This window comes from Strongylocentrotus purpuratus, unplaced genomic scaffold (genome assembly GCF_000002235.5).
Source record: "Strongylocentrotus purpuratus isolate Spur 01 unplaced genomic scaffold, Spur_5.0 spur5_scaffold_6, whole genome shotgun sequence".
NCBI lineage: Eukaryota > Metazoa > Echinodermata > Echinoidea > Camarodonta > Strongylocentrotidae > Strongylocentrotus > Strongylocentrotus purpuratus.
Window position 1 is genome coordinate 40912053 of NW_022145612.1, and position 12655 is coordinate 40924707.

Below are 12655 nucleotides of genomic sequence, written 5' to 3' on the forward strand. Positions count from 1 at the left end.
TACATTTTTGATAGCTCATTGTTGAAGATAAAAAGTAACTTACATTGTAAACTTAAGTTATATTTAAGACTGGGATTTATACTATGATTTGCGATTCATGCACTTTAAAAAGTCTTGAACCAGATGTAAAATTAGAGGAAAAAAAACTTTAAAATTATGATCTTTAGATAATGTTTTGTCCTTCAATAATGAACTATCAAAAAATGTAAATTCTGTAGGTTTGAGACCATGATCTATCTGTACGTCCCTTGATAAACCAATGCCAGGACTGGTTAGAGGAACTAGTCTTTGTGAAACCAGGCATTCCTATTTTACACCTAAGAAAAGAATACAAACATATTGATGGACAAGCCAACACGGATACGAATAATCAATCACTCTTTACATATTTATTTGAGATTTTTAAAATGTATATATTTGAACCAGGATGAAAATGAGAAATTATTGCTCATTCTCAATTTAAGAAAGGATTATCAAGTTAAATACTCAGGGGAAATCATGTGCAAGTACAATTCTAACAACATGTTGATAAAAGTTAAGGTTAAATGGAGGCGGAGGGAAATTTAAACTTGTCCTGAGATAGATCTATTTGTATAATTGGTAAACTTGTAGTTTAAACATCAGTAAACATCGGTATGGCTTATGAGATAGATATACCTTAAGACTTTGATTGAATGATGATATGAATCACATCAGCTGAAAGAAGATCCAGAACTGTCTTTTATTTCTTACCTTTTTTTTGTTTGTTGCTGTACACCTAGATTGATTGATGAGATAACTTTGTCACCAAGCAACGAGGCAATACGTGTAATGATTGATTTGTATCACTGTAATTTGCTCTGAAATTTTACTCCGAAAAATTATATTTGTAAACCTATCTCAGGTTTAATGTATCGGATTGATGTAGCTTCATGTATATACTTAGGAATTAATTTCCAATATGCCCTGGAGTCAATTATAGTAGAATTTATGAAATATAGTGTTACTTTTACTGTCACTTCTGTTGTAGTTGTTGTTTCATTTCATTTCATTTATTTTATTTTTCCACATTCCAGTTAAGAAAACCTGGAAATACAAAATAATGTACATTATGAAATGTAAAACAAAAGAATACAAACATAACAAGAAAAACATGTAAGTGACAGAGGGGGAATTAAGATGATAAACAAGTATGCAGTGGGGGGGGGGGGGGATTAATCCCTAAAACAACCATTGTAAACATTGTAAAACATAGTAAAACATAGTAAAACATAGTAAAACATAGTAAAACATAGTAAAACATAGTAAACGTAGTAAAACATAGTAAACATAGTAAAAAAAAAATTGATGTTTTCATCATCTTTATTAATTATTATTTAGGTTTGATTTTTTTTTTCTCCTATAAAAATGTGTTCATTTGAAGCCAAAGGTGATACCGATAGCCTAACAAATATTGTTCGAAACTGATGTTGTATGAAAGAATTAAAATTCACTGTACATTCTTGTCTTTTGTTTAAATGCACAGCTTGCTTTAAATGTGACTAGCCTACCACAGCTAAAGGCAGGAGAGTACTACAGCTGTCTATTTGATGACTTTGGTAAGGAGCATGCGTTCGTGGACCAAGCGGTTATCAACAACTCATCCATCCTACGATGCAACACGCCAAGAATTTTCGATGTACCAGACAGACCACAGGGTAACTATTTTGTTTGTTTGTTAGTAAAGCAAGGAATTAAATATATTTATTATCATTTGACCTTAAACAAAATTGTTGATTCACTTTAAGTACTGTTTAAATTTTTATTGATTTTATCAATTTTAATAACTTTTACAAAATTTATGGACACTTCATCAATTTTTTTCTGTAATAAGAAAATAAAAGAAGTGATAAACAGCTCTTACACATAATTTTATAGCAAAGATATACGTAAAAATTACAAGTACATGTATTATAATAATATAATAATAATAGTTAGTTCTTATATAGCGTTTTTCAAGACCGAAGGCCCTCTCAAAGCGCTTTACAGATATATATTATTACCCCGGTCATCGGATTCAGGTTTACCCGCACACAATGCTTGCACATTCTCCACTCCCTGGGGAGCATTCCAGCCAGGCGTCATTTTTACAAGCGCACACTTGCTAATCTAAGCACATTAGCTTTCGCATCCTACCGGGTACCCATTTAACACCTGGGTGGAGAGTGGCAAATGTAGATCAATGTCTTGCCAAAGGACATTAGTGCCGCGGTGGGACTTGAACCGCGGACCTTGTGATCCACAGTCCGTTGACATATCCACTCGTCCACGACACCTCTGCGTATGTATACATATGGGCCTGTTTTATAAAAGAGTTGTGATTGATTGATTCAAATCAATCGCAACTGTGTACTTAAGTGATAGGAGTTGTCATTCAAATGGACCGGAACTCTTTATAAGACGGGGCCCAGAGCTACTGTACAACATTTGTTTTCTCAGCTCACCAACCAGCTAAGCCCTTCTACAGCTCGATCCATACTCACTTTTTGTTTTAATGTACCAAAATATTAATGGATTTTTGTCTGCATCTCTCTCATTTTCCCAAAATATATATCCTTTAATAGATGAAGTCACTAATTTCTCTGTTTGGCTTAAAATTGTTCATGATGAAAATTAAGTAATTTTATTAACTTTTTTTCTAATATAAATGTAAAAGATGGCCATGTGAAACTTTTTTCCTTTCTTCCTCGCAGGTTCCCAAATTGTGACGTTATCCATCCAATCGGCGGAGACGGGCGTCGAGATTGCCGAGACGGAGTTTGTCTTCTACAAATGTTCAGCTTTCACAGGCTGTATGGAGTGTGTGGACAATCATTTTGAATGTGAATGGTGCGTCTATGACAACGTATGTCACAGCAAAACAGAGGAATGTACAACATCTCAACTTACAGGCAGAGTGGTAAGATTTCTATCCCATCTTCAAATCTACCTGTGTGATGTATGTTTGGTGAGGCAGTGCAAGAGATGGTAGCATTTTTTCGGAAATTCAATTCTTGAATCCCTTTCTCACTTCTCGCACTGTTCACCATAAATGCATCCTTAAAAAGCTGGCTGAAATTCTTCTCACAGACATACGGGGGTTTAAGTTTCACAAGATTTATCACCTGAAACAGTCATTCCCTTGAAATTGCCTCTAACGATGTATCACATGAATAGTGGATGTAACCGTTGTACGGCAATATATCGGCTTCTCATAAGGAATACGTGTGTAGCAGGACAAATCATTGCATTTCACTGTCACGTACAGAGCAGTTCCCCTTCAAATCTTTTGATCCAATGTAATACATTTTTTCTTCATTAATGGCCTTTCATGACTTCTAGTTCCAACGTCAATTAAGTTTGCATAATCCATTCCCAAGTAATCTATTGTCAACACTGTCATTCCCTTAACATGCAATTACCCTAGTTGTTTAATGGACTTATAAAGTGGTATAGTTTTTTTACAACCCATCCTCTCCAACCGGCTCTATAGTTCTTATAAGCTCAAGAAAGTTTACCAACAGTCATTTTTCAGGACTACACACACACACTCAAAAAAAAGAAGATTACGGACCGTCCTTCTTCTAGATGAGTTCATGTCACCTTTAGGTGTATTCTCATACTGTCGTACTTTTTTATATGCTATGTGATTTCTTGGATGGTAATTGTATATATCGGGAGATTTGTAATTAGATATGGGATTACTGAGTGAGGGAGGCAAAGAATAGGATGGATTGAAAGCAGTAAGATATAGACAAATTAGGGCGAGAAATAATGACCTGGATATAGTTTGAACCAGGGTTCACACAGATCAGAGTTTTGAGATGACTTAAAGGAGATCCAACTAAAAACTGTAAATTATTAAACATTTTACTACAAACTTCACCTTCAAAATGATAGACTTTTTCAATATGAAATTTTCCGCCTGTAATCTGTTTGGCTGTCAACTCAAATAGTTGTGTAGGTGGGTGAAATGTGAGCAAATCTCTACGGCTTAGCATAAAAAATGAGAGGCAGGCAGTGTTGCTAAGTCCTCCGGGAGAATTGAATCAGTCACTGTATATATATCTGCAAATAGTACCTAGTCAATTCGAAACGCCATGGCCAGGCTTGTTTCAAACATACAAGCAATTTCAGAAATGTCATCTTCCCACGTTCCCGGCCGGTAGCAAACTAAGCATGCTCAATTGCGTCATTACGGATTAAACGATAACGTTTGCGTACTGAGATCCGGGATAGCTGTAACCGCATAAAGAAAAGGAGCATCTTTAAGTTGTGCTTAGGTGCCTTGGTACTAACCAGGGTGGTAGGATTAGAGGCAATTTCCATTTACACAAGATCCATGTTGATATCAGACGTAGGAAGGGATTTCTTTGATGCTTAAGATACCTGCGGGCCCTTTATCAGTAAATTGCATTTTGTTTGCATCGATCTTCAACGATACAATTTATCTATCATAGATGAGAGAACATCTTTTAAGTTTTCATGCATGTTTTGATTGTGAATGCTACAGATTATATTCATGTAGAAAAATTTGCTGCATGAATTGTTTCCTGGGCTATTGTATTACAAAATGTGATGTTTACATAATTAATTTTTCTGGTAAAACTCATAAAATAAAAAAGGCATTGAAAATGTAGTCATATGCAATGTTATTGTCCCCTTTCCCTCAAAGAAAGATTTATTTTTTTGATTGCCAATCATCCTTTGTTTCAACTATTTTGGACATGAACATGATGAAGGGATATGTTATTTAGATTCATGTGTAAAAGAATTGAGGCAGTTTTTTTTAAGAATATTTTTTCCCTTAGAGATCAAATATTGATGATTTTGAGAGAGAAATGAAGTTGATGACCTGAAGAGGACACTTATTCATATGAGACTCTATAATGAGCTTGATATCTCCAAGAAAAGAGATTTGAAGATGGTAAAATTTACTCCCCAATCAGAGGTGGAAAACTGTAAGATATTTATTACAAAATCTCTCTTGCTATACCAAATAAAGAATCTCTTAGTGAACGTAAAGGAAGATTGTCTTACAAATATCTCCTAAAATGTCAAAGCTCGATACATTGCATTGTGCAAAAGAAGTTTTGGCATTGTTTTTATTGGGGTGCTGTTCATGGCATTTCTTTACATGGTTTCTATTACGTGCGCTTGTCCCGTTCACTTTGCAGTTGTTGTTGTGGCCTGCTTGATACAAAATATTCCAGTTTGGCTTAAATGTAATACTTTTTTGCCTTTCCAGTCCCCCATATAAATGATAAGAGATTGATAAGGTATAGCGGAAGCAGTAGAAATAGATCTTTGTAATGTGTAATCAAATTATTGGAGAAATATGTAGAGAAATACTGTCTTATCTGTGAAGTATTGGTACAGATATGAAGATGGAAGATGATTGAAGTAATCAGGCCAGCCATATCTATACCATTTCATGAATAATCCGATTAACTTGATTTCCAAATAACCTTTTCGTGATAAGCTGGGCGTAGATTTGATGTGCAATTCACCATCCCAGTTTCCCAGTATTTTTATTTTCAAACTCAGAATGAATGAACAAAAATTTGAAAACAAGTTGAGGAATGCAGTGGTTGTATTAACATCTATCCAATCCTTAGATTAACTTTACAAGGTACGTAGGGGGGAAATGGAATCCTTGGTTTTATGTACAAATGCTCTTCAGCTCATAGTATGTAAGCTTGAGACAGAAGACTGTTCATCCAGTATCAATTTCCTATTTATTAACCGCATCCTTTATTTTGACTAAACATTCTTCAAATGAAGGCCAACGTTGATGTGCATTGCCCATGAGAATATATCAAATGGAAAACATTGATAGAATGAGAATGTTTTTAGTGTAGAATGTTCCAGTGTAGATGCCAACACTGTAGGATGGGGAAGGAAATTTCAAATTTTACTCCGAAATCAAGCTTGCCAGCCCTCGTTACAAAATAGGAAGTATATATACTTGAATATCTTGAAACTTGAAAGTAATTCTCTTATAAATATGTCTCATTGTTAAACATAGAAAACATTTTCTATTGTACTGTGCTTTGCCTCTGTCTTTGTCACAAACTTTGTTCTTCACCTTTTTATTTACTAATCTGAAACATTCTTAACCAAAATGGCAAATAATTTATTATATTATTTTTGTTTTTGGCAAATACCATTACTCAATCAGGTCGATTCTTGGAAGGTCATATAAAAAGGAAAGAAATGAATAATGTTTATTTTAAGATTCCAAGATTATCTTTAAAAGACAATTCATAGAATACTTGTTTCCCCCATGATTACAATTTGATGTGGGGGTGGGATCGTTCCCCTGTTATGCTCTGCTCTATAATAGCAGACTTCCGCTGAGGCTGTACTGGGGACAGGCTTGGCTTGTATTTCAAAGCATTAATACACACAATATTACATGACTTATAATCAATCTTGGCAAGCTCTCCCATGTTTTTTTGGAAAGTAATCTAAAATGGGGAAAAAAGTATATCCTGCTTTCCAGCAACTACTTGTACACAGACCGTGATCGTTATTGAAACCGAAGCCATACCATTTCAAAGGGATCTTTGAAAGAAGTTGACTAAATGATAGGTATTGTTTTTTAATTATGCAATTGCAAGACTTAAAAGTATAATCAGGTAATAGAAAGTCAAATCCAAATAAACAATTTACTTTTTTGTGTGGTGTAAAAAAAAAAGGTTATTAGTGATACAGAGATGCCAACCAGTACGATTAAATCGTATTTAGTACCATAATAAGAGTGAAATACGATCTTATTATCTTAAATTCTAAATACGATTTTTCATCTTTTTTTTTAAACCCATAAAAACAGCGGAATCGCATAGAAACATGTTCAAGTAAACCCCCGCAACCCCAACAAAAACTTTGCTTTACAATTTTCTCATTAAATTTTAATGAAAGAGCAAACATTTTTCTGAAATTTTACTGGCCCGGGGCCGACGGGCCAGTGGTAGTGTCAAGTTTTTGTGAAAATCTGATTTTTCTTTCCAAAATTTGATTTTTATTTTTTTTTAGGATACTCAGTCTGTTTTTTTTTGTGTCAATAGGTTGGCATCTCTGTTGATAATGGTGTTGATTGGTACTCTACAAAGTACACATAGGTTTCAAGTACTTTTTGCATGCAAATTGGACAAGGAAGAAGCAGGGGAAAGTACAAAAGCATGACGCATGATGTGGTGTTTTATTTGTTTTTAGATCGAGGTCAAAACAATAATAGAATTTCAAACTGATAAGAACAAATAAGTCATTCTTCTATCGCTGCTGTATCTTCTCAGACTGATCAGGTGTAGTTGCCTTTGGGAGTTCAAAGAATAATGCTGTTATGAAGTGTCGTGTCAGGAAGTGAATTCTGATTATATCGTGCTTGCATGGGAGCGTCATGGGACGAACATTGGCATTATTAGCCAATTTTAGTTCGTGATTATTCTTTGATGACTACCATAACATTGGAAACGACGGTATCATGAGCCATCATCACACCTATGATAAGACGGAGAGATTCTCGCTCTTTTATGATGCACCACTGTGGCAGGTAGCCTCCATCTGTCACACCCAATCAGAATTATGTTTTTAATCAAAACAGCAGAAGAAACTGTGGACAATAGCCTGGGGCTTCATATTTGATATTTCACTCTCACCATCTCTCTCTCTCTGACTCTCTCTCTCTCTCTCTCTCTCTCTCTTTCCCTCTCTCTCTCTCTCCCTCTCTCTCACTCTCATCATCTCTTTCTATCTCTCTCTCTCTCTCTCTCACTCTCACCATCTCTTTCTCTCTGACTCTCTCTCTCTCCCTCTCTTTCCCTCTCTCTCTCGTCCTCTCTCTCACTCTCATCATCTCTTTCTATCTCTCTCTCTCTCTCTCCTACTCTCCCTCTCTCTCCCCCTCTCTTCCCCTCTCTCCCCCTCTCTCCCCCTCTCTCCATCGACTCGAAATTAGGGCCTAAGTGAGTGATAACACGACATTCTGATCCAGACTTGGGTATGAATCATGTAAATCTAAGCACTAGGGAAGTGATTCTTAAAGGACTCCTTTCACACTAGCATTTTTTACGAGACCTACTTAGAAGAGAGTGTCTGGGATGCAAGGGCTATATTAAGAGGTCGATAAATGAATTTATTGGATAGATGAAAGCTACCAAGGTACTATTTAGGTTAAAGCAATAGACAAAATAATCCACATTTGGGAATCGTTTCTTTAACCTGCGTATGTTGAAGTTCCTCATTGTATATTGCATAGTATAGATGCATAGATCAGATCAAAAGAAAAAATTGCAAGATGTATACAAAGACAGTCAAAAGTATAGAGAGACAAATAGTTAAATATTTGTAGATGAATATATAGAGATTGATAAAAGATAGACAATCGTATGTACCTATAGGTGGATCAAAATGCATGGAGAAAAAAATAAACAGATTTAAACTATTGAAAAATACATGGTATACAGATACATGTAGATAGATATGACAACAATTATGTTATTATTTTGTTCTTGTAAGCGCATGTCATACTTGTAGTATTGTTTGTATACCGGTACATGTGCTTCCAAAGAGCTTTTAAAATTATTATCCAAACTTTACTCAAACAACCTTACCTATGTAAAAATAAAAAAAGAGGGTTTTAACCACACCTACCTGATACTCCCTTAACACCTGGGTTAAGGGTGGCACAAATGGATTAATGTTTTGCCTAAGATATTAGTCTTGTGCTGGGGTTTGAAAAGACAATTGTAATATATTTACGAATAGAAAAAACACAGTTGCATGACATTTATGTTGTGCCTTCTTTTAAAAATCAATTCAACAGCCATATTTCAGAAAAAACACAAGAAGCGATGTGCATATCACACATGTATGCAACATCAAATGTAACATCAGGGATCTAGAACTAACCCGTCTTTAACCTTCGTGTATGATTAAAAAGGAACAATAAAAACATTTTGTTCCATCTATCTACATGACTCGGGGTTTCTTGTTAACCCTGATGTCGTGATGAGATAATTGGTATGATCCGACCGCATCCCAGAGGAGGATCATGGGTATTCCTTGTGCCGCCATCCATCCTGTAGAAGACATCTATCTTCTCTTCATCAATCACTTGTTCTTTTCTTTGTTACCTCTCTCCGAGGAGTTTGCCTAATTGTGCAACCCTGGAGGGTAAAGCAGCAAAAGAAACATGGATGGTGGGTGGATGGGTGGAAAGGCAAAGTGAGAAACAAAATTAAGAGATGAAGCAATTTTACATTACAGCTTTTTTGTTCTATTAATCTTGTCGGCATGACAGTCTAGCGTAAAGGGCTGCTGGGACGAGGGGAGCTTATAAGACGTGACCTGAAATTAAAAAGCATGGAAGCTCATCTCAACTAATGATTCCTACATGAATGAAGCGCTACCCCCATTCTTTTTATCAAAATGAGAGAAAAGAATGAAGTTCTCATTTCATCCTGATCTCATGACAAACGATGGACATTAATATTAGACAGAGGTAAAAAGTTCAATAAATGAATTAGCACTTGAACCACGTCTGTGCACAAGATGTCTATGGTCAACATTGATCAACATTATAGTGATATAATTATAAAAACATTGAAACTTTTTTTTCAAATGAGGTTTGAATGCACTAAGTTAAATATAAAAATGTTGCAGGATTGTTTTTGACTGTAAGACTGCCAAAGAGAAAACCCTAGTGTACCGTTTGCCATAAAATTGTAATTCATCAGCAGTTACGGTTTGTTTCACACCATTTTATGTAGTAGAAGATCCACTGTCCATAAATGGGAACGCAACTAGTGACTCACGGAGTGCTATTTTCTGCACAATGACCCCGGATATAAAGATAGTCAATTTCCCCTCTCCCAAATTGATGACTTTTTCCCCCCCAAATGGGAAGGGGTCCCAACCAAATTTAGCATCAAGGCAGGCACACTCATGCTTTGACTACAATGAAGGAGGGAACGTGGAAAAATTGCTTCCACATGTAGAATTTGGCTTTATTAATCCTAGTTTAGGGTATGATAATGGGATGGGTGTCCGGAGGCCTCTGGTTTTCTTCTCATTACTTGTTGGTATGATGAGAGACATGTGCGATGAATCTCTTTTTTAGAAACAACATGTCCGCGGTGCTTTGATGATAATCAAGTGTCAAAATGGGACTGACATCGGCGATAGAGAGGAGTAGCTGAAGGTTCCAGGAGGGAGGGAAAGAATTACAGATGACTATTCCATAGAATAATTAGATTAGTTCCTTTTAAGAAATCTTGAGTATTTTTAGCTGGGGCAGAATATGATACTGGGATGAAATGGCAAAAACTATTATTATTTTGAAAGATTATTCATAGTAAATTTCTTTATAACTTTGACTCTGTGGGCCTTGACTCAAGAAATCCTTCTTTCATAACGTCTATGGTCAATTATTCATGTACCCGAAGTTTAAAAGGCATAACATTACTCAATGTCTGGTTGGTTGTTTAAACAACAGCATTTTTTTTTAATGTCACTTTAGTTTTCTCATGATACAAGTATGTTACCCAGCAATGGCTTAACTCTTTACTTGCTTCATTCGACTAATAGAACAAAACCATGGATTGCCACAGTCAACTTTTGTGACACATGTATAGAACACAATGCTCAAACGACAAGGCATTCAGTGTGTAGTAAACAAAGAATGGACAGCAATTTCATTTACATCCAATTGCCGGATCAAGTATAACAGACAAATTAAAAAAGACATTAATGATAATAAAAATAATAATAAATAAATAAAAGATAATTAAAAAGTATTATTTGTTATTATTCTTTTCAGACTGGACCTGAGACATGCCCATGTATCCTGAATAATACAGAGGTTCTAATCCCTGTTGGCGTCGAGCAAAGCTTCCAAGTAGCAGCAGCTAATCTGCCTGGTGATGAGGTGAATATTAGCAATTTTTTAAAATTATTTATAGAAACATGAATATATGTATTTAGGTATACTAGATCAGTTCTTTCAAAGTTTTTATATTGAATCATTTATTTGATGGTCTTTTGAAGCCAGAATGGCATTAATTGATCAATTTATACAGAGTGAATGCACTTCTCACTTCAAACAGATGAATCGCTTCGAGAATACTAAAATTTGAAATAGACCATACCCTATTCTTTAGGATATTATTGAAGTATTATCTTATCAAGCTTTTTTTTATTGTATAATTTGTATTGTTTCTTTATCAACAAAAATAATTGATTGTGTAGAAAATCTGTGAAATAACCAAAGCATTACATAATCATGTGAGTTGTATCAGAAATCATTGCGAATTGAAAAATGATAGAGCTCTAAGAAGTGAATATGAGGATTTAATACGAGCTAGGTATACAAACAATCATTCTGGTGCTAAAACACGTTCTGTTTTGTTGTTGTTTGCAGAGTTTACCTGACGGAAGACCAGTAACCTACAAGTGTGTGTTAGACTATGAAGGCAGAGAGCTCTCCATACCGGCTACAAGACTCAGTAACAGCCTCTTAGAATGTCATTCTTCAACTGTAAGTTCATTATGTTATTCCATCGTCTCTTTTTAACCAATTCCCTGCTTCGAGCAGTAAAGCTCACCCAAGAATTTCAACGGTGTACCATGCAATAGTATGTTTAGAATGAGTGTTTAGGAAGCTAGAGTTTTGTCATTGAAACAAAAATGGGCGTATGCATTGTAAAGTTTGTTTCAATAAAAGTTATTATGATATGCTCGATTAGACAGTTAATATTCAATTCAATTCAATTTATTATTTCCACAATTTGATAACAATTACAACCTAAACATACAAAACAATTAACAACCAATAATCATCGCAATGCAGTTATTAAAAAATTCAATAACAATAAACAGTACAGTACAAAATTACAAAAGACTGAAATAACAAACAGAAAGAGGGGAGCAAGGGGGAAAAATAAAATATGGAGGGACAAACAAAAGCCAAAGGCCTATCGCAGGCTTTAATACCAAAATTTATAATACATAATGATGTACTGAAGAGAATTAAGAATAGTTTAAATACACATACACCCATGAGTGCACACACAGAAAAGAAAAAGAATAACTGTTTGTAAACTTAGTGTCATTGCATGGGTTATTGTTTGCCAAACAATGATAAAGCATTAGTCAAGCTCTGTGTTCTATCGTTGTGGTACATTTTGAGAACTGTATTCACAGCTTACTTCATTTATTATGAAATGTATTTTTGTTCTGTATACTATTATATCAGAAACTGTTGTGTGCATGAACCGTTTGCAATATGCAAAATTTCCACGAAAATAGTCATCATCCGGAACTGACAAAAGTTTCTGGTTTGACACGCATGGTCAAGTTTTATGTTCGAGAGATCTAGTGAATGTTCCTTGAGATCTATAGAGCTCTCTGAACATCTGATGTCAAGTTCACACAATGACAAGGTTTTGAAATATAAAAATGATGAGACTGTCGACATCTTGTCTGAGTGGCGAGAAGGCAGACACATTAAAAGGTTGATAGCTGGTCAGATTGTTAGTTTATTCATGACCAGACACTTTTAGAGAGCTCGCTTCTATAAATATTAAATGTATATACGGAGGTCCAAGGAAGGTCCAAGGGTGGTTAATATTAAATTCCTGCTGTCTTAGTTCCTCTT

The 12655-nt window shown here is 35.1% G+C and overlaps 1 protein-coding gene across 1 annotated transcript in view; it reads left to right on the forward strand.

The window, feature by feature from the left end:
- Positions 1 to 12655, forward strand: part of LOC762418 (plexin-A4) — a 50625-nt gene that overhangs the window by 13248 nt on the left and 24722 nt on the right. Inside the window, exons 3-6 of the mRNA XM_031000006.1 lie at positions 1505 to 1676; positions 2712 to 2917; positions 10820 to 10927; positions 11420 to 11536. Of these exons, the coding sequence (XP_030855866.1) occupies positions 1505 to 1676; positions 2712 to 2917; positions 10820 to 10927; positions 11420 to 11536 (603 nt within the window). The remainder of the gene's footprint in view (positions 1 to 1504; positions 1677 to 2711; positions 2918 to 10819; positions 10928 to 11419; positions 11537 to 12655) is intronic.